Here is a 27,135-nt window from a genome sequence, read left to right on the forward strand (position 1 = left end):
CTGCTATACGCAGACCGCCAAACTTTATTTGTTGGAAGATGTTTTATTACAAATTTTTGTCATGATATTTTATAAAACATATCTAAACCATAAATCACTTCAAAATAAGCTTCAGTCATATTTACAAAACATAAATCACATTCATAAGATATCATCTGTAACCATAACTCATTTTCTTGTGACAGGATCCCTTCCTGCCCTGAACCACCATTGGACCACACAAGTGAACCGTACTTCACCTGTATCCCTAGGGGGGGCGGCTGGCCTGACTTCACCGTTCCTTGCCCACACGCTCAGGGTTCCGCCCCCCCTCCAAACACCAATCTGCCAAGGGGTGTAACAGGGCGGCCAAGAGCGGGAGCCCCATGCCCCCCCCAGCGATCTGGGCTCCCTACCCCTTAGTCAGGTGTGTACATCTCGCAGGTTGGCTCAGGACTTCAGGATCCTATCTCTGGTTTTATCCCGGGGCCCCAGCCTTGGGGACTCCTCTGTTGCTTCTGGTTACTTTAATGCCTCACTTTCTGCCACAAGAGCGACCAGGGGCCCAAAGGTCCTTCGCCCTTCCCACCCGCAAACAGGCTGCAAGAGAAAAACCACATGTCGGATATAAACTGGTCAGTACCTGCATCTGACAAGTGCACCATATCCTTGTGGAACATGCCAGGACCCTTCAAACGTTTATGCGGAATGTTCCATAATCGCCCCATGCCCGGGCATAACGGGTCATCTCTACATTGAGTCTACGCACCGAGACATTGATTGTTAGTTATTTAATTACTGGGCCCCACTTGCTGTGAGGCACCATGTGAGACCAAGCAATGGCCGCATTCGGGTATTGTTTTGCCAGCTTCGTGATTTCCAGAAATATTGTTTCTCTGAGTGCCTTGCGCCCCATGCGCACCAAATCATTGCCTTCTAGGTGAATAATGATGAGATTCGGGAACTGGAGTCCCTCGAATCTTGTAGCCAATGCGACGAGCTGTTGAAGCTTTGCGATTCCCATTCCGCCAAACCCGCACCATCGGAAAGCCACGTCTTGGCTTGCCGCCGGATTCGGCTCACGGAGCTGTTGCACCCGGTAGGCCACCCGTCGAACAAATGAATGCCCCAAGACCCACACCACGTGTGGTGCCATTAAACTGTAATGAAAGGAAAATTGAATGAGTAGACCACACTTAAACAACCAGCGTAGAGATGAAGTACTGATCAGACCAATTCACGCCTGATGTAACACTTGTGACAATTAGATGACCAGCGACCAATGGACTTCACATCAGCTACTGGCAGCCCTGCGCCGGCTGCTAACGTAGGTGCACCAATCCGGAATGAATGGGGAGAGTATCCCAGCGGGTCAACCCCTCTTGCTGTAAGCGAAACTTTGAAGACCTCTGAGAATTGGTAGCGAGACAGACATTCCCCGTTAGCATGAATAAAAAATGCGGTAGACCCAGCAGGAGGACGGACCAAGAGGTACTCTTTTACTAGCCTCACAGGGCAGAGGGGGGACCCGGTAGCCACGCTGAGTGTAATGTGGGCCCCTCTATTAAGCTGGTCTGTCTTGGACTTACGCAGCAGTATTGTTAAAAACTCTGGACTGGGCAGCACGTCTGCCCACAAAAGCCCACCTGCGTGATCGCCCCTGGAGGTACCCACTAGTTCCCCGATGCAAAATGTGCCATAAAAGGCTATCGCGAACACTGTCGCAAATAAAGCTGACTCAAATTGGGTAGAACACACCGCGGGAAGACTGCCCAATAGTTTCCCCAATAATACTGCTGTTATTGGGCGCCTTGTGTTTGATTTGGTACCGTCCCCTCTAGCCCATCCAGCTACCGCTTTCTTAATGATAAAAGTGTTTAACTGAGACTCCAAGTTCCTGAGTCTTGCGAAAAAACGGATCGCGGCCAGTTAAGCTTTTGCGCAAGAAACTGGTCTACCCCTGTCCCTTAAATGCTGTAAAAAGGTACATATAGCTGATTCGGTAAACAAGGCTGAAATTTGTTGCGACTTCAAGAACAGCCTGTATTGCTGAAAAGCTCTCTCGTACGCCCCCTTTGTACGTGCGGCCAGGGATGTAGCTACTAAGGCTGGCAGGGCGGGAGACCAATCTTCCACAGAGATGCTGGAAACTCCATCATCTTCTCCGCTGCCTCGGGGTGAAACCTCAGAAAGTCCTGCATCAATGAACGAGATAGTGCGTCAGCGGCATTATTATACACCCCCGGTACATGCTTAGCCCTAAAGGTAATATTGAATTTCAAGCAGGTTAAAATCAAGTGCTTAAGGAGGCGGAGTACCAATCGACATGTAGCCCTTTGTCTATTGATTGCCTCCACAACAGCCATGTTATCGGACCAGAAGATTACTGACCTGTCCTTAAATTTACCAACCCAAATGGTGACAATGATAGGGAACAGCTCCAAAAAGGCTATATTCTTTGTTATGCCCTTGTTTACCCAGACCATTGGCCAATTTGCCTGCACCACAAGGGGCCCAATATTGCGCCAAATCCCATGCTACCTGCTGCATCTGTCCCAAATTGGGGCTTGAGACTGCCGGATGAGGCCAAATTACTGCCCCGTTAAAATCCTGCAGAAAAACCTCCCACATCCTAAAGTCATCCCTGACTTCAAGAGACAGCAGGGTGTGATGATGCTTCTCAGTCAGGCCGGCCATTGATCTAACGATGGACCTGGAAAATGGGCGAGCCATATGTATAATTCTTAGAGTGAAATTCAGCTGTCCCACCAAAACCTGCAACTGGAGTAGGGTGACTTTTTTCTGAGATCACGCAACTCTAATGGAATCCTTGAATACACGTAGCTTCTCCATAGGCAGGCAACACTACCCAGCCACAGAATCAATCTCAATCCCTAGAAAAGTAATGCAGGTGGAGGGCCCTTCTGTCTTGTCAGGAGCCAAAGGGACCCCAAAGTCCTTAAACATAGAGGTTAGGGCCTAGAGGGCCCACAAGCACTTACCCGACCGAGGGGGGCCCAGTACCAAAACATCATCCAAATAATGTATCACATCTAGGTGCCCCATGCGATTTGAAAAGATCCACTGCAGGAAGGTGCGAAACTGTTCAAAGTAGCTGCAAGACACACTGCAACCCATGGGCATGCATTTATCATAGAAGTAATTCCCTTGAAATTGGAAACCTAGTAAATGGTAATCCTCAGGGTGAACTGGGAGAAGTCTGAAGGCTGATTCAATGTCTGTTTTTGCTAATAAAGCACCATGGCCTAAAGCCCTCAACTTTTCTAGGGCCTGGTCAACAGTCGCATAGCGGACTGAGCAAAGCTGGGGATCGATAGCCTTATTCACAGATGCCCCCTGGGGAGCAGACAGATTATGAATTAACCTGAACTGTCCTGGCTCCTTTTTGGGAACAACCCCCAGCGGGGAACAAACAAAATCGCCTAAAGGTGGGAAAGGGAAAGGGCCTTCCAATCTACCCAAGGTACGTTCTTTCAATAGCTTTTTTGCCACCACTCCCGGGTTCCTTAAAGCAGATACTAAATTCCTGCAATGGTCAATTGGAGGTACGCTGGTGGCAGGGATCCTAAAACCAAAGAAAATCAGTTTGCTAGTAATTCGGATGACAATTTTGCCGGATAAGCCTGTAACCACGAGAGCAGTGCGTCAATCTTTATGGGTGATGGCAAAGGTGACTTAATTACTGGGCTTACTCCCGTCTCTGACTTTCTGTTTGGGATTTTTAATGCACTTAAACTCTGGGTGAGAGGGATGCCCACAAAAGAGACAGTTGTGTCTGAATTTGCATGACCCAGCGGGGCGCAAACATATCTTCCTATTGAATGCCCAGCATGACCCTTTCTTATCGTTGGAGTATTGTGAACGAAAGGGCTGTTTCCCAAGTAATTTGTTATTTACGCATTCCAACCAGACGTTTACTTCCGTCTGGTCCCACCCAATGGATGGGTCTTCTACATTAGCCCACCGGAAATCCCTGTTGTACTCCAACCAGGAGCTACCTCCATACATGTGGTGCGCCTTCAATATTTTGTTTGCATAACAAATCATGGAAATACCCAAATCGGGTTTCTTTTCAAGCATAACATACATAAATACATTAAAACCGAACAACCAATTAGTGGTGTTCTCCTCCACCCTGGGTTTCTTGTCCCCAGATGAAGTTGCTTTGATCTCCTTATCTTTGTTTTCTACTTCCCTCCTTTTTGTCCTGATAAGAGAAAAAATGTCCACAAATTCCCCCTTCCAAATTTTTTCTTTTACTTCAGCACTCACATGGGCAGCAAGCTTACCTGGTCTTGACAAAAGTGCGTCAAGCCCTGTCCCTTCTGCTGACGAACTGTCTTTTGCTGAAACGTTTTTTGTACCATTCACCCTATTTTTATCCAGAGGTGTAGCAGGAGGCACAACGCCTGGTGCCGGATTGACACTCAGGCTACCCGCTGCCTGCAATGACGTAGCACTACGCGCTGCTGACAACGCATCTACCTGGTGCTTCAGTTCTGCCACCGAATTCTGCATGGAATCATTCAAAGCCCAAGGAGTTGTAGGCGGAGGGGGGTTATTTGCTGGGACATTAATAGTCGCTAATAATCGTGACACCGCCATCAAGACTTGTGTGGTCAGGTCCTGCGCCTGCGTGGGTACTTGTGGGGTAGGGGAGGCGGCTGTATGTCCTACTGAGGACGGTGCTGCTGGCGCTGAAACCAGTGGCAGGGGTGATGGTTGGACTACTAGCCCTAAAGAAGGCGCTGCCAGGGTGGCCAATGACTTGCGTATATCTGCTAACATGTCCGCCACCCCTTGTCCTGATGCCGTGATTGAAGTTTTCCCTCCTACATGAGGTTCAGAAGTAGCGCTCAAGGAGGGTACCAAAGTATTCGGCATAGGACACTGCTCGGGGGGAGTAATCGCTGCAGGAGAGGGCAATGGTGACTGTGGGGCTGGCACCCTCCCTTTATTCCTGCGCTTCACTGGGGGAAACGCAGCGCGTGGGGCTACATCGGACCATCGAGGGCAACTACTACTAGTCATGTTGTCCTCATTCTCAGATGCCGCGTCGCCACTGTCAGAATCCCCATTTTCCAATTTCGCCAGAACCAGCTTTCAAAGCTGTGATAATTCTGGGTCCCTCCCTTTTCTCTTACCTGCACATACTCTGTTGGATGGCATGACTAAGTAAATTATACCAACCAAGCCCAACAAATAAAAGTACTTTAAAATTTGTTTTTTTATTTCTCTCCCCCACTTAGTTTTCACGCTTTAGCACAGTCCCCTGAAAATGCAAAAAACAGTGCAATCTATCACCATAATATGCAGTTGACAATCGAGTTGATGGAATTACTGAGTACACCTTTAGTAAACCTTATTAATATATCTGAATGTAACAGCTCTTACAGTAATAATTAAGAAGAAACACACCTAATCTAAAACAAATTAGGCACAAGTCACAAACATTAGAAACAATAGTAACAGCAAGTCACGAATCTAGTATAAATAATACTGCACAGTTTTTAAATCAAAATTATCAACAACATGATGCACAACGAACTCCATAAGCGTTTGCAAAATTGCTCAGCCCAGAAGTGGTTAGCGCGGATACAAGAAAACTATGCCCGTGAAATACGAGCCAAAAAGGGTAAACAAGGTGGAAGTTCCAACCTCGTGCTAACTGTCGAAGTAAACACGCACTAATGCTAAGCCCCGTGCGTTAAGGAGAATGCAGCTACAGTCAACAAACCGGGTAAAATATGCAGCCTAAGAATCTGCGCGTCCTATTGGGCACTCATTACACTTGATGCAACATTCATGGCGTGGTGACAAGAAATGTTAACAAGCATTTACAATGCAACGGGTCTCGCGTTTGCTCATGTTAGAGCTGATCGCGTTGTAAACTCCTAACCCGACTTTTCACCTATCGGGCAAAAGTGCATTTATGTATATCACCCGAAAAAGTGAAATTAACTATGTAAAGCGCTCGACTTCTGCCAAGCGAGATCGCGCTAGTAAATTAGAGAAAAAGAAGTCCACGAGCCCGATGGAAAACATCGAGCCTCGCATGTTTTCTGAACTTGGTCGCTGCGCTCGAGTAGGGCTAGCTACCAGAAAAGGCATGACGTATGCGTGCCTTTGACTAATGAAAGCAAGCAGATTTTATTACGCAAGCCGACAAACCAATAAAAAACACTGACGTGAAGTTGACAGGACTCTGAGCCCTTTTCTAAATACTAAAGTGTCTTGCTGCAATACGCATGCAGAGCGCATGCAACGCAGGCTCGACCCTGAAAAGGGGGCCCGCGCGATCTTTAAATAACTATTTTGATGCCACAGTTATGGCGCGGTGACAAGAAATGTTAGAAAGGGGGCCTGCGCGACCTTAAAATAACTATTCCCGCAAGGCAACCCCCAGAAATACCGTCTAACACGGAGCCGAACCGGTCACTGAGGTGCGCCACCAGCCCAATGCTTCACGCTCGCGAGGCGTGGGGGCGGAAGTGGTGGCCAGCCCCACGCACAACTAGTGCAAAGGGGGTTTGGGCCACGGCAGCCCCGTTTCCTAAGGGGCCGTGCCCCCTCATTTTTTTGGGGAGGGGCGCTTTTCCCTTCTCAGGAATGCACATGGAAGCATTTCAATGATGCAGCTTTCCACACTATTCCTTTCAATGTTTCTAAGTCCTCAAAGCAGTCCATGTACACTTCCACGTCAGTGTCAGTCTGTGAGTGAAGATTTAGTACTTTCTTAGTAAAATGGGCAGGAAGAGTTCCTGGCTCAAGTAGGTCAAACGTTACTTCAGGTAAGGTCACATGCTGCTAAGAGAGTGACAATGGTGTTACTGTGCAGTGATGGGCCCTATGAAAAGGTTAAGAGGTCACCTTATAGTTTATGAGAGCAGCCCGGTGTGAAACTGGTTCTAATGAGGTGAAACTTTTAACAAGACAGTAATGTATGGCAACAGGACAAAAGAGAGACACAATTAATCTGCATGATTTGCATTTTGTAATTGCATAATTTAATCAACTCTTCTGTATGATTTGGCCCTCCAACGTTGCTTACGTACACCACAACAAACTATATCCTGACATAGAAGTGGGCAAGCCACTGAAAGCTCGCGCCAGGCTCCAGCCTGAAACCTGGCTCTGGCTGAGCTCGAGGTCCTGTTAGAACCCCGAGCCCAGTGGCAGCTGGTAATTTTAGCAGGAGGGAGATGGGTGGGACACACATGCACACAGGCACACTCACTCACACCCATTCATTCACACACACACACACGCATCCATTCATAACATGTATTATCAAATACTGAAACATACACGCACCCATATACCAAACATTAATTTTTTTAAAAAGGTCCCAGGGGGGTTGGGACTGCTGCCTTCCCCCCTCATTGGTTGACCTTAGGAAAGGCAGCAGTCCCAATCCCGTCACAGAGTGGGATGGAGTCTCTGAGACTGCTGACCCCACCCCACTCTGTGATGGGGTGTCACTGATTGACACTCAGCCCTGGGAGATTCAGGGCTTAAAACTGAAGCACCCAGGTTGGAGGCAACGAGTGACACCACCACTCGTCACCGATGGGTAGGTGCGCGATGACCTTTGCTGAGCTGAGAAGCACAGGAGCTGTGACATCCGTAGCCCAGCGAAGTTCAGCTCAGGCAGCCAGGAGCCTGCACAGTCAGCACGTGTCAAGCTCCTGGATGCTTGACCTGAAAGTGAGGAGTGTCTGTCAGGCTGACCTTTTCCTGACAGACACTCTTGAGGGGCTAAAGGTGAGGGGGCATGGCCCCTCAGCCCCAATGGACTGGCTGCGGCTGCCCGAGCCTGTAAAGAGTTGAGCTTTCATGTGACTTCTCTCTACTTCCCTCCCTCCCTCTACCCAGGATCTGGTATTAGGGTCAGAGTTGGTGGCTGAGGAACTGGGAGTCCAGGTTTGAACAGCCTATGATTCTGGTCAAATCACTTAATCTCCCCATTCCTCTAAACAATGCATGTGGTCTTGTGTAAAAAACTGGAGCTCATTTTAAGAGCTCAGTCATTTCCCTCTGATTTCTATAAAGTGAAACTAGAAAACCTCGATAAATTGTGGCTTCCCCACTTAAATTGTGTGATCTTCGACAAATATTTTTTTTCACCAATACTCTTTTTTTCTTCATTATCACATAGGAAAGCACTTTCAAATATGTAGGTTCAGGATACCAGTTGTACAAAACTATCACTTTCAATAAGTGCCATACTACGCATTATTAATGTCAAAGCTTCCACATGTTAAAAAATACACTTTTTTAACTTTGAAGATAATTTATCATATTTTACTTGATGTTTGTTGTGCGATTTATATAGCAAATATTTTCAGGGCTTGGCTCCTGCAAGGGCTTGAAGATTTGAGACAGACCCTTGGCTCGGCTCTCCCTGTTACTTTGTTGGGTCGCCTGTCCAGACATACTACACCATATCATACCCTCCCATGACATACTATATACCGTGACATAAGCCACACCATCATAACATTACAGAAAATAAATGATCCCAGAAAATACACTGGCACAGAGCATATACTATAGCATAACAATATGAAACATATAAGGTAACATAATATATTACTTTACATTATATAGAACACTATAGGTGAGGTACGATAGCAGAGAACAGCATGTTATATGGAGACACCTTAACAACACATCCCAGCACAGCACAATACAACGCAGCTGAACACCATACACCTTTCTCTGTCACCGAGAGCCCCGTGTACCCACGAGGAGACCCTCCAGTTCTAAGAAGGGTCTGTTGTGGAAGAGCGCCACTTGAAGCATCCGACTCACAGTCCCACCGGTGTCACCCTCTGTCCCACAAGGGCGGGTTCACTGCACAACCACCAGGATGTCCACCAGTCTCAGGACCCCGACAGAAAATAAGAGAGGACAAGTAAGCAAAAATGCTTTTATGCTTTAGGAAAGATGACCATCAGTGGCAGGAATGAGCTGTGTATAACTTGGGGGAAAAGGCACCGTAGGAGTTTCCAAATAGACCTTGTTTTTAAAGTTCTGTTAAAGATTTGCTTCATTTATTTGCTTCCCTAAGACGCATAACACAAGACAACCTGACAAAACAGCGTAAGCCATTGGCCATCGTGCGTTTATTGCATTTCTGCCATGTTTCCCAGGTTCATGTATAATGTGCTGCTCCAGCCTAGGTTTTGTCCTTTGAATTCTGGGACTTGTAGTCTTCTTTTATAATGGAAGAAAAAAGATTACTAGTCACAGAATTCAAAGAAAAACCCTGGAATGGAGCAACACATCACGCTTGGCAGGGTATCAACTTGGCAGGGCTGTTATTGTGTTATCCAGAGACAGAAACAGACCTATTAAGAGGCATGTGATCACTGATGTAGGTACAGTGCGGCCCAATGCTGCACTCCCGCTTGGAGGCTGGGAACACGCATGGGCCCTCCACAATCAGACATGTTCCTGTTTCCAGTTGTGTGTGTATCTGTGTAGTCGCTTGAACTAAACAGAGCGTAACTCAGCCTTTCAAAAATTAGGAAACATTAGAGGTTAGAATTTGTCATCAGTGAGGATTTCCCCTTTAATAACCCTGCAGGAAACCTAAAACCAGAACCTTAGTTTTAGGTTTTGCCTGCACAGCATTTGCGCTGTGCTTGCGAAGTCTTATATTACTAAAACATATCTTTAAACTGATTTAGAATCCGCGCCTACTTTGCCCCTTACTTAGCTGAACTTCGTTTGTTCATTCAAACGTCGCTCCAACGTCACTTGAATTTACTTGCTTTTTACTGGCTAGCAGGTCACCTCCTGCTCTTCTGTTCTGCTTTTGCCATCATGTGGAGCGTGCCCGAAGTACACCTTTCATTTTTTGGTGATTGGTTACTTGTTAGTTTTTCTATGCGAAAAGATGAACTGAATGCAAGTCAGTTAGCTTTGAAATGTGTGTAAACATGTCGGCCATCTTGCAATGCAGTATCAAGTGAAGATGTGAAGCAAGCAGCGAGTGGGCTCAACATGTTGTGTCTTTCATGACTTAATAATTACATTTCTGATGAATAACAGTTGTAATTATTAAAATTATTTGTGTGTTTGTTTCTTAAATTACCCCTCACTCATTTCTAAAGAAACAATTTATATAACGAGTGACGTTTTATTTTGAATTGTTATTCTCTCAGTAACTTATTAACAGGCAGTCACAAGTGCAGTTATCTTGCAGGCTCTAGGGTCATGATTTGAATGCTGAAGCAGTTGCAGTTGCACCAGGGTCAAAAGTTGTCAGAACTCCTCTAAACACCAGATATTGCTTTATTTTACTACTCTAGAGTCCAGTCACATGTGCAGTTACCTTGCAGGCATTAGGGTCATGATTTTAGTAGTGCAGAGCACCGGGGCCACAGGGTGTCAGAACCCCTCTAAACACAGATTATAGCTGCATTGTACTAGTAAACAGGCTGACACAAGTGCAGCTACATAGTAGGAACTAGGGTCATGATTTCAATGGTGCAGCAGGTACAGTAGTGCTGGGAACAAAAGCTCAAGGAACCCCACTAAACACTTACTAGTGCTAAATTTTACAACTAAATCGGCAGTCACAAGTGCAGTTATTTTGTAAGCACTAGGGTCGTGATTTGAATGGTGCAGCAGGTGCAGTGGCACTGAGCCAAAAGTTGTCATAACTCCTCTAAGCACCAAATATTGCAATATTTTAATACTAAGCAGGAAGTGACAATTGCAGTTATCTTGTAGGCACTAGGGTCATGATTTGCAGTGGCACCAGGCCCCGAAGTTGTCCGAACTCTTCTAAACACCAAATATTGCTATATATTACTGCTAAACAGGCAGTCACAAGTGCAGCTACCTTGCAGGCACTACGGTCATTGTTTTACTGGTGCAGCAGGTGCAGTAGCACCGGTGCCACAAGGTGTCAGAACCCCTTCTAAATACAGATAATAGCTAAATTGTACTACTAAAGAGCAGTCACAAATGCAGTTACCTTGCAGGCACTAGGATCATGATCTTAGTGGTGCAGAAGGTGCAATGACACAGGGGCCAACAGCTCTATGAACCCCTTTAAGCACCAAACATCGCAATATTTTAATACTAAACAGGCAGTCACAAGTGTAGGTAGCTTGTAGACACTAGGGTCATGATTTGAATGGTGCAGTAAGTGCAGTGGCACCGGCCCCAAAAGTTGTCAGAACTCCTCTAAACACCAAATATTGCTATATTTTTACTATCCTTGCAGGCATTGGGGGCTTGATTTGAATGGTGCAGCAGGTGCAGTGTCACCGGGTCCAAAAGCTCTAGGAACCTAACTAAACACAAATTATTACTAAACTTTACTTCTAAACAGGCAGTCACAAGTGCAGTTATCTTGCAGGCACTAGGGTCATAGTTTTAATATTGCAGCAGGTGCAGTGGCACCAGTGCCCAAAAGCTCTAGTAACCCCACTAAACACAAATTATTATTAAATGTTACTACTAAACAGGCAGTCACAAGTGCAGTTATCTTGCAGGCATTAAGGTCATGATTTGAATGGTGCAGTAAGTGCAGTGGCACCGGGGCCAAAGGTTGTCACAGCTCCTCTAAACACCAAACATTGCTATAGGTTACTACTAAACAAGCAGTCACAATTGTGGTTACCTTGCAGTTAAAAGTAGCATGATTTGAATTGTGCAGCAGGTGCAGTGGCACTTTACTAACTACACAATACTATACTCTAGTACAACCCCATATCAAATAAGGTACAATTATGAGTTTGGAACCATGGGATATTAATTCAACATATGTCACAACATAAACAACTATTAACAGTTTATCAAATTTAAAACAAATATTACTATAACCTTTTTCTAATATTTATAATCCAATTAGTAAGATAGAATGCAAAAGAAAAAACAAGGGCGAAATTGATTGGCCTTGCCAATGCTTGTTTTCACGTGCTTTCATGACACATGCCTTTGTACTGAAAGTTAATGAACAGTGGAGGTAAAATCCGAGCATTAAAAGCCTGACGGATTGACACGTCTGAAGGCAGTTTAACGCAGGCCCTCTCTGAACACAATTATTAGACCAACCACTGCCCACCCTTGCCAAATTATCTATATGATGTCTTATTGGCACAGCAACCAGACTTAGCGTGCCACCGAGCTATCTTCAAAAGTGTAAATACACATATAGCTCATAGAAGCTATATAGTTTATGGCATATTCCTTGGTAAATTACGGTATTGAATGCTTGATTCAGTATGTTCCTAAACTACTTTTATAAATGGGCTGTGTATAATGCTCCCTAGTCCCCACTCGTGCATGGGCAAACATAATGAAGTGGTTTAGATAGCGCCACCTGACTGCGAGAACGCTTCAGAACGATTAGGGAATACATTATTTCGCTAACACCCTGGCAGTGGCAGCTGGTGAAATTTGAAAGTGGTGGAGCTTAAACATTGTTTTTGATTTGCAGGGAGCAAGTGAGTGTGCCTGAATATAAACCTGTGGTGGCTATCTAGTGGCATGGCTATAGTGCCATCGTCTCTAGGTCAATGAAGGAAAATGGGCCCCATCTACCACCTCCTTGGTTCCATTAAAAAAACACCACAGCTGGGAAGCAGTGTGCCCCTCACACACCTCCGGCCAAAGCACCTGTTACACTGTTCACAACTACATCCTTGTGGCTGCTGACTGCAGCGTGGCCAGGCAACGTCTTTAGTGTGGACTAACAAATCTTGCAGCTAGGAAGAACAGGAGATCTAACATCTAACATACTGCTGGTTTTATGTTCTATGCATATGTTATATGCAGGGCCACTAGAATGATGCGGCAGGGGAGGACCAGGTTATGTGTCAAGAAAAGGCAACATATGTGATGTAATGAGGCACATCAATTTGTATTACGTCATTATTTTGTCATTTTTAGACGTTAACTCTGCTTGGACACAGGTTTCACCTCATTGGTCCCAGTCTTAAATCCAGATACAGCACTAAGGTATTGCATTAGTGATCTCTCTGATCCTTTCAAGTTTATAAAAATGCCAGGAATTACCATTGTGGGGTTGAAGCAGATGAATACATAACATCAAAAAAATGTACCAAATGCCATCAGCAATTAAAATCCCCCATGAACACATGCATCTTTCATCATTAATGTACAAAAGCATTTTCTTTTTGAAAAAATATTGTATACATCACCTTTGATAGCATTTGAAAGTATGCTTTAAAAAAATCAGATTGGCAGATCGGCTCTAAATAAAAAAAATAACACTTGTTTCTTGCGGCAAAACAATATTAACTCGCTGAGAATTTGAAGATCTAATCTGATCAAAGGAAGTAACAGGCAGTGAGAGCCAAGGCCAGCACACCTGCTGAGGGTCCAAATGCAGCACAGATTAAAGCACACCAGGACAGCTTGCAACTCCTCGCCGCTCTGCAATGGACTGGGTAGCATCTTCTATTCAATTGTATCTATCAGTGCTTAATTTGTAAATAAATATGTGCTGGTGCCCAAAGTCCTCCTAATAAACATGCGGCTGCTGCATTTAAATGTGCGAGCACAGAATACTGAGGCAGAGTAATCCAGAAGACATCTCGGGCCTCTTCAATCCATTTAAAGCCACTCCCTGCCCCTTCAGCTCACTCTTGCAGCTTTCTGCTTTCTACCTTTGTGGCGCTTTTTCGTTTTTCTCTTCCTCCTTCTTTCCCATATGTGTCTTTTGCTCGCAGGAAGTGTTTGAGGCAGAAGAATAAGCGCCGGCCCTCAGAAATAAGTGCCGGTGCTCAGCACCGGAAACAATAAGCACAAATTAAGCACTAGCATCTATTGTTTCAGCTGCCAGTCATACTATTTAAGACAATATGAAAATATCCAAGAGCTGTATTCCATTCTGGAATAGTCTGCCACACACCTGAGATAAAAAGTGCAAATGCAAGGGGTTAATGGGGATTTTGTTTAAGGCCAGAGTTAGCAGCATGTTCACAACCTAAAATACGTACAAATCCACAAAAGCTATCTAGGTAAGCTAATGCCTAATACTATAGGCAGCTCTCTCAGGCGAGGCTATGTAACCCATAGAAATGACGCTACGGAACCGACCACGTCATCTAATTTGATGCACCACGCCATGGCTGGCTTAACACGTCTAACCCCCATTTGGAACTCAGACTCCAGGAAAAAGCATGCAGGCAGGCCCCTGCTCTGCTGAGGTCTATTGTGCCTGGGCGTACTGCACACCACGGAACGTATCCCAACCAATCATGATGCTACTTTAATGCTGTTTATTACAGTAAAGACCATGAGAGAAGCTTCTTGATTGGCAAGGGCACGGTAGCAAAGCGCTCCACTGGTGACCGAGGGGCTGCGATCAATGCACTCCACCGGCCTTCCATGGAGCCCAACTGCAGAGATGTGAAGTACGCATGTCCGGCTGGCCCTTTAAAAGGCATCGGTCAGGTTGACATGCGCACTTCAACTACAGATTGCCTAACGAATTATGTGCAGTGGCGGCTCCTCCGTTTGGCCCCCGTCCGGCAGCTGCACAACCTTTACCAGAAAACAATCATAAACTTTGTTTATGATTTTTGCCTGGTAAAGGGGGCGGGGCCACCAGGGTGACAGACCCCCCTCAAAGCCCATGTGTGTTTGGCCGACACAGGGCTCTCGCCAGCCCGGTTGCTGGGCTGGAGAGAGCCTGCTCAGGCTCCCAGTCTGCCTGGGAGCGTCCACCCTGGGTGCTCCCAGCCAATCCTGACGCTGCTCTGAGCCTGCAGATCCAGCGAGTAAGCAGCAGAGCGGAGCGCGGCTTCTGAGAAGGTACGTTTTTTTTCTTTTTCTTAATTGAATATTTATTTACACCTGAACCCCCCCTCCCTCTCACGCGCCGCCCGCCCCTTCCGAGCATGCGCGCCGCTACTGATTATGTGTGGGTCCACTCTTCCTCCCAGGATACAATGGCCTGGCCCCCACACTATACTAATTAAACCTAAAATGAATTGAGGTGATTTGATGTGGTGGGTCACCGCTCTTGCGCCCTCTATTGGCGAACTGCACCCGCACCTTGGCCTTTAAACCCCTGTGGTTGGTGCGAAAAACACACTACTTAAGTTATCTGAGTGTTTTTAGAGACAGCCTATAGTCTGGGCTTTGCTTGTGACTTCAAAACTTTGGGCAAAATGACAGTAAATATAGCAGTCACTGCAAGTCTTGTTGAAACGAGTCTTGAACACACGGAATGAAAGAGCCTGCTTTGTCTGCACTAGGCAGAGGCGGGGAAAGGCACTCCCCGAGTACCCCGCCCCCACGCCCCTTTACCCCCGGCCCTCCCCATCCCCCCCCCCGAAGTCCGAACATCGAAGCACATCCCGGCCCAGTGCTGCGAGGACAGGGGCCCGCGCTTTTACCGGACACACGTCATCAGCCGCCCACTGGAAGCGCCCCTCGCCCTGTAATTCCACATCTGCAATTCAAAGTTCTCCAACAATGAAATATGAGGTGACTGCACATGTTTAACGCCGTGGAATATGGGCCGTTATAATGTCTCCGAAACCTCATCTCCCCGAGCCCCGGCTGTGAAAAGAGATGAAGCAGCGAGCGCATCGAAGCCATCGCTGCTGCGGGCACTCACCGCTAGCAGGGAATTCATAAAGCACCATTGCTGCCGGCTGTAAACTATTTATTAAGATGTATTAGCAAATCCTGCAGAACACTGCGCTTCCGTATTACATCGCACGCGATTCTGTGACTCTAGACATTGCAGCGCTCTTGTGTTACATCGCAGGGTAGTCTTTACTTCTGGAGATAGCATTTCTCTCGTGTTACATCGCACGTTGTTTTGTAGATGTGGAGATTGCATTGCTCTCAAATTACATCGCAAATTATTCTGTACTTCTGGAGATTGCAGCTCCCTCGTGTTACATCCCAGCTATTCTGTATTTGAGATTGCAGCTCCCTCGTGTTACATCGCACGTTATTCTGTAGTTCTAGCGATTTCAGCGCTCTCGTGTTACATCGCACATTATTCTTTAGTTTTGTTGAATGCAGCGCTTTCGAGTTACGTGGCACGCTAGTATGTGATTCTGGATATTGCAGCGCTCTTGTGTTACATCGCACGTTACTCTGTAAATCTGGAGATTGCAGCGCTCTCGTGTTACATCGCACGGTATTCTGTACTTCTGCAGATTGCAGTGCTCTCGTGTTACATCGCACGGTATTCTGTACTTCTGCAGATTGCAGCGCTCTCGTGTTACATCGCACGGTATTCTGTACTTCTGCAGATTGCAGCGCTCTCGTGTTACATCGCACGTTACTCTGTAAATCTGGAGATTGCAGCGCTCTCGTGTTACATCGCACGTTATTCTGTAGTTCTAGCGATTTCAGCGCTCTCGTGTTACATCGCACATTATTCTTTAGTTTTGTTGAATGCAGCGCTTTCGAGTTACGTGGCACGCTAGTATGTGATTCTGGATATTGCAGCGCTCTTGTGTTACATCGCACGTTACTCTGTAAATCTGGAGATTGCAGCGCTCTCGTGTTACATCGCACGGTATTCTGTACTTCTGCAGATTGCAGCGCTCTCGCGTTACATCGCACGGTATCCTGTACTTCTGCAGATTGCAGCGCTCTCGTGTTACATCGCACGGTATTCTGTACCTCTGCAGATTGCAGCGCTCTCGTTTTACATCGCACGGTATTCTGTACTTCTGCAGATTGCAGCGCTCTTCTGTTACACCGCACTTTATTGTGTAGTGATGGAGAATGCAGCGCTCTCGCGTTACATCGTACGGTTTTCTGAAGTTCTGTAGTATGCAGCACTCTCGTGTTACGTCGCGCGTTATTCTGTAGTTCTGTAGATTGCAGTGCTCTCGTGTTAAATTTGTATTTATTTATTTTAAAGTGTTGTTACACCCGCAGCTACCCCAAAGGGTTTCCAGTCGCAAAAGGGTGCAGGTAGGGTAAAATAACTTTAATATTAACAAAATAACAAAAAATTAGACTACCAATCTTGGTAAAAGATTGGTTGGTATTATCGCACGTTATTCTGTAGTCCTGTAGAACACAACGCTCTCGTGTTACATCGCGTTATTCTGTGTCTCTGTAAAATACAGCTCTTGAATGTTAAATCATACGTTGTTCTATAATTAATATTCTTCATATTATTAATCGAATAACGAACAGTTTACAGTGCTACTTCTCATCCGTTCTGCCGCTATTAGTGCTACAAATAATAGTAACATCAATAGCAATATTGTTACTTTAATGTAGCACACACTCATTGATAATATCAAGACAGTGTTCACGCACTTTGCATCGTCCAGATATGTAACAATTCAACAATATTCTTCTTAACAAAATTACAGTAATAACGTGAAGTGCAGTATAGACTTTCGATATTATTTCACAAGCTGTGCAGCCCAAAATGCATATTAATGCTTATGTGCCTCGTATTAACATATGTAGCAATAGGACAGAAACAATATCTTTACTAAGACGCGTAATAACGTTAATATTAACGAAAATAATAATAATGCCAATCTTAAAAGCAATCATAACTAATACCTTAATATATTGTTATTACGACGATGGATATTCTTCTTATTATTATTACGATTATTATCGCTATTATTATTTCTATTATTATTATCATCGCTATTATTATTTCTATTATTATCATCGCTATTATTATTTCTATTATTATTATCGCTATTATTATTATTATTATGTTTAAACAGCCAACAACAAAAGTAGTGACATTGACATTTCTTTCTTATTGTGACTATCATGTCTTGACATTTTCATATTTCAAAGATATGAACAATTAGATTTGAAAAAAAACTCGATTATTATTTTTTAATTATTCCAGGTTTGCGATCTTACATATGGAAACGAGGGAAGGTTCTCGTGAATTAGCGGCTTTTGAAGTGTCTTGATATGGTAGAATTTTTCACAACAGTGTGTAATTGTCGTTTAATAAATACTAATAATCGAAGGAGAACTGCCGTTTTTAACATATTTTTTACAACACATGGTACCATAAACCCTTCAAATAGGCCGTCGCCTTGAGACGAGCTGAACTGTAAATATCTCGACCGAGGCACATTTACCCAAGATTTACTTATGTAAAGAACGCTTTTCTTAACCAGTGGTGCCCCTAAAAGGGCAGAGGTCAGAAGAACACAGCAGGGCATGCGTCCCCCCAGTGGAAGGTTTCGGTAGAACATGTATTGTCCCCGGTTAAACATGTGAGATTGGACTGTGCATATGACTGCCTGTTGGGAAAGTGGAGCCCGGGGCAGGAAGGTCTGACTCGTCTGGGTCTGAGTCACACAAGTTCACTTGTCACAAGGACTCGCCGGCTCACCCAGTAAAATAGCACACACATATATATGCACCTTTTTAGGTGGAGCATAGTAGCGCGCATGCTCTGCTTTTCCGATGTGTTCGTAGTTATCTGGGCTTTTAACCACGCCCACCGCACGCCCATCACTATCACTTGTTCATGTGCTTGCCCTAAAAAAAATCCTTTGTTTTCGTTGCTTTACGTTTATCCCTCCTTTTTTGGAGGGATGGGGGGAGGGGTTGTCACGCCTTGGCATCGTCCCTGTTACAGGGCTAATTGCACTTTTGCCGATAACTTTGACTGCCAGCGAACTTCATTTTCCTTTTGCCTCCATCCTTCCCGCCCAGGGCGGCGCTTTGAACTCGCTCGCTTATGTCAACTTTTTTACTTTTTATTTTCAGTTTTTGTGGCAAGAAAGTTCCAGTTGGAAATGTGCAAGGCTAATAGCGCTAACTCGTCCAAACGCGAGACCCATTGCATTGCAAATGCTTGTTTTAATAGCGCCCAAAATGAACACAGACCCACAGGACAGTGTCCTATGACCGCATTCAGAAACGCACAAAAAGAAAAATGGAGGCTTCTAGATGTACAACGAAATAGGTACCTTCCCTAAAATAAAAATATATATATGTTTCCATTTCAGAGCCCAACCCAGGAGGAGAAAACAAAAGCACCTGTCTTTGTATCCATCAGCGAAGTTTAGCTAGATGCAACTCTCTGCAGCAGCACTAGCAAACTAATCCTCTCAGCAGCACTGCTAGCAAACTACACCTCTCTGCAGAAGCACTAGCAAACTACTCCTCTCAGCAGCACTGCTAGCAAACTACACCTCTCAGCAGCAGTGCGAGCAAACCACACCTCTCAGCAGCACTGCTAGCAAACTACACCTCTCAGCAGCAGCGTTAGCAAACGACTCCTCTCAGCAGCAGTGCGAGCAAACTACACCTCTCAGCAGCAGCGTTAGCAAACGACTCCTCTCAGCAGCACCGTCAGTAAACTACTCCTCCGTGCAGCAGTTAGCAAACTGCTCCTCTCAGCAGGAGAGTTAGCAAACTACACCTCTCAGCAGCAGCGCTAGCAAACTACACCTCTCAGCAGCAGTGCTAGCGACCTACACTTCTCAGCAGCAGTGCTAAACAAATACACCTCTCAGCAGCAGTGCTACCAAACTACACCTCTCAGCAGCAGTGCTACCAAACTACACCTCTCAGGAGCAGTGCTAGCAAACTACACCTCTCCACAGCAGTGTTAGCAAACAACACCTCTGCAGCAGAACTAGCAAAACACACCGCTCTGCAGCAGTACTAGCAAAGTACTCCTGTCTGCAGCAGTGCTAGCAAACTACACAGCTATGCAGCAGTGCTAACAAACTACACCGCTCTGCAGCAGTGCTAACAAACTACACCGCTATGCAGCAGTGCTAACAAACTACACCGCTCTGCAGCAGTGCTAGCAAGCTGCACCTCTCTGGGGAAGTACTAACAAACTACACCTCCCTACAGTACACTCAAATGAGTGCTAGCAAATTCCGCCTCCGCGCAGCGCTGCACAAAGCAGCTGCCTTCATCAGCGAGGCCACCCTGAGCCTTACAACGTTAACGAACACTTCACCCGCAGTAGTGGTACCCGGCACTGCTATCTGTAACAATGCTGCCAACATACGCCCTCTACATACCCCCTCTGCAACAGAGACAGATGACATGCCCCCTCTACACACCCCCTCTGCAACAGAGACCTATGACATGCCCCCTCTACAACAGAGACAGATGACATGTCCCCTCTACATACCCCCTCTGCAACAGAGACAGGTGACATACCCCGTCTGCAACAGAGACAGATGACATATCCCCTCTACATACCCCCTCTGCAACAGAGACAGATGACATACCCCCTCTGCAACAGAGACAGATGACATACCCCCTCTACATACCCCCTCTTCAACAGAGACAGATGACATACCCCCTCTACACAGCCCCGCTACATACCCCATCTACATACCCCCTCAGCAACAGAGACAGATGACATGTCCCCTCTACATACCCCCTCTGCAACAGAGACAGATGATATCCCCTCTACATACCCCCTCTGCAACAGAGACAGATGACATACCCCCTCTACATACCCCCTCTGCAACAGAGACAGATGACATGCCCCCTCTACATACCCCCTCTGGAACAGAGACAGATGACATACCCCATTTAAATACCCCCTCTACATACCCCCTCTGCAAAAGAGACGGATGACAGGTCCCCTCTACATACCCCCCTCTACATACCCCCTCTGCAACAGAGAGAGATGACATACCCCCCCTACATACCCCCTCTGCAACAGAGACAGATGACATACCCCCTCTACAGACCCCCTATACAACAGAGACAGATGACATACCCCTCTACAACAGAGACAGATGACATACCCCCTCTACAACAGAGGCAGATGACATACCCCCTCTACATACCCCCTCTGCAACAGAGACAGATGACATGCCCCCTCTACATACCCCCTCTGCAACAGAGACAGATTACACGCCCCCTCTGTAACAGAGACAGATGACATGCCCCCTCTACATACCCCCTCTGCAACAGAGACAGATGCCATACCCCCTTTGCAACAGAGACAGATGACATACCCCCTCTACATACCCCCTCTGCAACAGAGACAGATGACATACACCTCTACATACCCCCTCTGCAACAGAGACAGATGACATCCCCCTCTACATACCCCCTCTGCAACAGAGACAGATGACATACCCCCTCTACATACCCCTCTGCAACAGAGACAGATGACATGCCCCCTCTACATACCCCCTCTGCAACAGAGACAGATGACATACCCCCTCTACATACCCCCTCTGCAACAGAGACAGATGCCATACCCCCTCTGCAATAGAGACAGATGACATGCCCCCTCTACAACAGAGACAGATGACATGTCCCCTCTGCAACAGAGACAGATGACATACCCCCTCTACATACCCCCTCTGCAACAGAGACAGATGACATGCCCCCTCTACATACCCCCTCTGCAACAGAGACAGATGGCATGCCCCCTCTACATACCCCCTCTGCAACAGACACAGATGACATGCCCCCTCTACATACCCCCTCTACAACAGAGACCAATGACATACCCCCTCTACTTACCCCCTCTGCAACAGAGACAGATGACATACCCCCTCTACTTACCCCCTCTGGAACAGAGACAGATGACATGCTCCCACTACATACCCCCTCTGCAACAGAGACAGATGACATGCCCCCTCTACATACCCCCTCTGCAACAGAGACCGATGACATGCTTCTCTGAAGGAAACCTGCCAAAGTACACGTCTCCAATAGTGCCGAAAGACGACCAAATGCACAGTTCTATAACAGTGATACAGGAATATAAGCCTCTGTAACAATGCAACTCTATGATCCGAACAAAACAACACTGCCAACATACACCTCTCTGCAGCAGTGCCATCAAAATCCACCCCTGTGCAGCAGTGCCACCACAATCCACCACTCTGCAGCAGTGCCACCAAACTAGACCTCTCTGCAGCAGTGCCACCAAAATCCACCACTCTGAAGCAGTGACCCTACAAAACACATACCTGCATTAGTGCTTTAGAACACACACCTCTGCATCAATGCTATCCTATGACCCCTACAACAATACTGCCAACATACACCTCTCTCCAGTAGTGCCACCAAAATCCACTACTCTGTAGCAGTGACCCTACAATACACATCCCTGCATTAGTGCTTTAGGACACACACCTCTGCATCAATGCTACCCTATGATCCCTATAACAACAATACTGCCAACATACACCTCTCTGAAGCAGTGTCACCAAAATCCACCACTCTGCAGAAGTGACACTAAAATACACATCCCTGCAGCAGGGCTAAAGAACCAAAGTGGTGTCCCTCTTGTGTGGGTGGTGGTGTCCCTGCAGCCAGGAAAGGGCACCTGTGGGCACTTTCCATGGTCTCTGACCATGGAAATATGCCTACAGGTCCCCTTACACCTGCCCATACCCAGGCACTACATAATGGCGCTAAGCAAGCTTAGCGCCATTATTTAAGGCCTCCATCACCGTGCTGGATTTTAGGACGGGGGATAAATATAGCACAAAGGCCATATCGTCCTTTTCTGGACGGGAACGCCTACCTTGCACCTCATTGATGCAAGGTAGGTGTTGACGTCCAGAAAATGACGTTAACTCCAGAACTTTGGCGCTAGACATGTCTAGCGCCAAAATATAAATATGGAGTGAGGTTTGCGCTGAATTAGCGTAAAAAAATGACAGTAATTGAGCGCAAACCGAGTATAAATATGGGCCTGAATGTGAAAAGGTGACCCTCCAACCCTTGCAAAGTTTCCAATGCGCTACTTCATTTCCTGTGTCGAGTCTAAACGTGCCTGTAACACCCAGTGGCACCAGGACCCTTCCTCATGTAAGATCCTTTCTTTCCACAGGTGCATTTCTCATCCCTTACCTGTTCATGCTGGCTGTCGCAGGGATTCCCATCTTTTTCCTGGAAGTGTCGCTCGGACAGTTTGCCAGCCAAGGACCGATCTCGGTTTGGAAAGCCATCCCTGCCTTGCAAGGTGAGCAAAGCCTTTCCTGCAGTTGGCTAGTTTTTACCGGTCTTCTGCTCCACTACGCAGAACCTTGTGCCTGTGTCCATCAGCACTTCTATGTATGAAAATTCTTCTTCTTCTTCGTCTTCTTCTTCTTCATCTTCTTCTTCGTCTTCTTCTTCTTCTTCTTCTTCTTCTTCTTCTTCTTCTTCTTCTTATTATTATTATTATTATTATTTTACACGTTTGAATTAGTCTGACACAGAAAGATTGCACTGTATTGACTTGCAATTAATTAGAATGATAAAAAGCAGAGGGTCATACTGCAGGTACTGAGTTCAGTGACCCACACAGGCCTTTTACTGCAGTGGGAGGTGGTGGATCTTCTTCACCTTGTTTGCCTGCCATTTTGAGTCCTGATTAACATATTTTAGGAAACCTACTACATTGCAGAAAACAAAAAAACGATTGTTTTCTTTATATGGTGCATCAATTAGATAAATAACTTAATGTGTGATGGTTCTGCATGCTATTGACATGCAAAGTAGTCCCTTCTGCATTACAGTGCAAGCATTCTGTAGGAGGAGGAATGATGCACCAAAGAGGCAGTGTAACATGCGATGAGAAGTCATGTGGGAAGTAGTCAAAGCCCACTCCAAGTATTTGTTGAAGATTTGACAATAGGTCATGCAGACACCTGCACTGTCAAGCCAGACCTAAGAAGCATGTTACAGAGAGCCATGCATTCAGTAATATTACACAGGTAACCACTTCTTTACAATCACAGCCCTCTCTATCCTCTCTGGTGGCTCCCTCCTATGTGCCTCACTCTAAAATGCTGATGCTGTTTGCATTAGCACATTAAATCCAGTCCTCTTGGTCTTGCCAGTGCTTGGTTGGTGCAAGTGGATAACAAGTCTTCTCTCCTTTAGCATATTAAGATTGTGACAACCCTAGTCTGATAATAATGGGAGAGTTCACAGTTTGCAATAACATGACATCAACACATACAATTACTTTTTTGAATTGCACTTGGTTTCAAATTAGCATGGATCTCAGTTCTTCCGCAAATGTGCCTTCTCTCGCCACTTATAAGCCCTAAAGTTACAGAACAACTTCTAACATTTACTCTCCACTTTGAACCTTTCGGCAACTAATTGAAATGAAGTAACTCCTTGCAAATGCCCATCTCAGTGTTATGGGCATGTATTTTTGCTTTCGATTTTTATTGCTAGCCTTGAACCAATAGAAGCAATCTACTGCTGTAGTGGGCGTGGCATCCCGAACTCTGAATTCCTTCCTTTTCTTGTACACCTCACTGTGTCCTTCCACTTCCTAAGGGTATCAGAGGGACACATAAAAAGTGCATAGGGTCGCCCGTGTAAACATAACCTTTGGACGTGAAACTGCCAGCAAATGACAGTGATCTCTCCATCATTGGGTGGCCTTTATTGGGCTTTCATAGCTGAACAATATAAGTCTGTGTATTAAAGGAAGACGCACTTCTGATCTTCTGTGGTTTCATCGCAGACAGTTCTAGCCACTCTGAGCTCAGCTCATCTCACCAACCTCCTGACATTCTGGCCCGTATTTATACTCCGTTTGCGCCGAATTAGCGTCGTTTTTTTCGACGCAAATTCGGCGCAAAACTAACGCCATATTTATACTTTGGCGTTAGACGCGTCTAGCGCCAAAGTATGGGCAAATAGCGTCAATTTTTTGCGTGAACGCCTTCCTTGCGTTAATGAGATGCAAGGAAGGCGTTCCCGTCGAAAAAAATGACGGCGACGCAAATGCGTCGTATTTATACTCCCGGGCAAAAGTCACGCCCGGGAGGTGGCGGGTCAAAAAAACCCGCATTTGCGCCACTATTTAACGCCTGGGTCAGGGTAGGCGTTAAGGGGCCTGTGGGCTCAAAATGAGCCCACAGGTGCCCTCCCCTGCCCCCAGGGACCCCCCCTGCCACCCCTGCCCACCCCAGGAGGACACCCAAGGATGGAGGGACCCACCCCAGGGACATTCAGGTAAGTTCAGGTAAGTATAATTTTTTATATTTTTTAATTTTTTGTGGGTGGCATAGGGGGGCCTTATTTGTGCCCCCCTACATGCCACTATGCCCAATGACCATGCCCAGGGGACATAAGTCCCCTGGGCATGGCCATTGGGCAAGGGGGCATGACTCCTGTCTTTACTAAGACAGGAGTCATTTAAATGGCGTCTGGGCGTCGAAAATAATGGCGCAAATCGGGTTGAGGCGATTTTTTTGCCTCAACCTGACTTGCCCCATTTTAAGACGCCCTAACGCCATTTTCCCCCTACGCCGGCGCTGCCTGGTCTACGTGTTTTTTTTCCACGCACACCAGGCAGCGCCGGTCTGCTAGCGCCGGCTAACGCCATTCCATAAATACGGCGCCCGCATGGCGCTTCAGAATGGCGTTAGACGGCGCTAAATTTTTTGACGCTAAACTGCGTTAGCGCAGTTTAGCGTCAAAAAGTATAAATATGGGCCTCTGTTCCTTGTCAAGCTGCATTCCTGAGATCAAAGCTAGTTGCTCTTCGGGTGCATTAGATTGTTTCTTCTCTTCATCATATGGCAGTATGACAGAGACATGGCAGAGGCATAACAGAGGCCTGGCAGGTGCTCGCGTTCATCACATCACAGAAGCCATGTTTTTGAGGCCAAGATAGACTAAATGGCCAGGTTCTGTCTTCAGGTTAATGACAGATGAGAAAGCTGAGGCTTTGTGCTTGGGAGGCCTGGGTTGTGGCGAGTGACAGCTAATAAGAAAAGCAATGGACTACATGTCTACATTTTTATGTGGGTACATCGAGCTAGTGATGTCCAGACTTTTAAACCTCGGATGAGGATTACACTGGACCTCTTATTATGAGGAAGGAAGTAAATTTCGAAACCTGATTATGGAATGCTGAGTACCGTGCATCCCAGCAAACCTGCAGGAAATCTGGGTGAAAGCATGGAGTTTATTCTGATAAATAAGGGATGTACTACATGTCACCTTTCATTCGTCATTTTCCAGAAGGAATCCTAGAATGCAAAACATTTAATTCAGCTTGTAAATTCCTCCCCTCGTGGTATCTCCATTTTTGAATGCAGTAAATAACTCACCCATGCCTGACTCACTTTGAATCAGACTCACCCTGTCAAGAGTGGGGCGGTATCCCCTTGGGTGGGGTGGCCAGGCAAAGATTAGCTCTGTTCTCGTGATATTTAACCTGTCACCCAGGTACCCCAAAAAAGATAGTAGCCACTTGTTCAACACATTGCCTAGATAGTAAGTAAGAGTACAATCATGCTAGATAGGACTCTTTAAAAGAGGTCCCAACATCCAGGACGCAGTCCTCCAATCTTGTTTTTATTTTTACCAGCCTAATGTGTTCTGGGAGTTGTAGTCCCGGTTCACTACAGTTGATTCAATTACACTAAAACACTTGAAAACAATTAATTGTATAAGAAAAGCTCAGTCTATTGTGTCCTCTGTGCCATGGAGTCATCTGGTACCTTTAAACTTGAATAACCTTGTAAGACAAGAAAGAGCCTCTTTTCGGATGCTAACACTGAGCTACCCATAGGATGTGGAGTCCTGCGAGGGAGCGAGCTGATTGGACTTTGGAGTCTGAGCAGGGCCAGCAGGGAGTTGAAAGAGAAGATGGAACAGCCACCCAGAATCATGCTGGACTAGGCAGGAGTCCTGCTGGACGCCATTGCGCCCTGTACATTTGAGCTGGTGCCACCGATGACTCAAGCGTTAATGTCAGTGTATTGTCTCCCCCAGGCTGTGGCATTGCCATGCTGATAATATCGGTGCTGATTGCCATATACTACAACATCATCATGAGCTACACAATCTTCTACCTGTTTGCATCCTTCGTGTCTAAGCTGCCGTGGGCTTCGTGCACCAACCACTGGAACACCCCAGACTGCAAGGATAAGGACAGACTTTTATTGGGTAAGTCCGAGTAACTCTGTGGTGTGTCTGCTCAGAAAGGCCTAAGCTGGAGGCATTGTGAAGAAGTGATTGCACAATGTACTGCACTTTAGAATTGCTTGTATCACATTCCTATTGATGACACAGAAACAACAACATGTATGGCTATCATGATGCCTCATATATGAAACCCGCGTTACACAAGCAGCAAAAGTGATTTGGTTTGTTTTTTTGCACCAATGCAAAGTGTCTGCAAAAGGGCCCCCGGAGGACAGGAAAAGTAGAGTTTAT

At 46.1% G+C, this 27,135-nt stretch overlaps 1 protein-coding gene across 1 annotated transcript in view; it reads left to right on the forward strand.

Annotated features, from left to right (window-relative positions):
- Nucleotides 1–27,135, forward strand: part of SLC6A5 (solute carrier family 6 member 5) — a 305,468-nt gene that overhangs the window by 40,736 nt on the left and 237,597 nt on the right. The window contains exons 4-5 of the mRNA XM_069221331.1: nt 22,793–22,924; nt 26,692–26,865. Coding sequence (XP_069077432.1) covers nt 22,793–22,924; nt 26,692–26,865 — 306 coding nt within the window. The remainder of the gene's footprint in view (nt 1–22,792; nt 22,925–26,691; nt 26,866–27,135) is intronic.

Source organism: Pleurodeles waltl, chromosome 3_1, assembly GCF_031143425.1.
Source record: "Pleurodeles waltl isolate 20211129_DDA chromosome 3_1, aPleWal1.hap1.20221129, whole genome shotgun sequence".
In the NCBI taxonomy this organism is placed as follows: Eukaryota; Metazoa; Chordata; class Amphibia; order Caudata; family Salamandridae; genus Pleurodeles; species Pleurodeles waltl.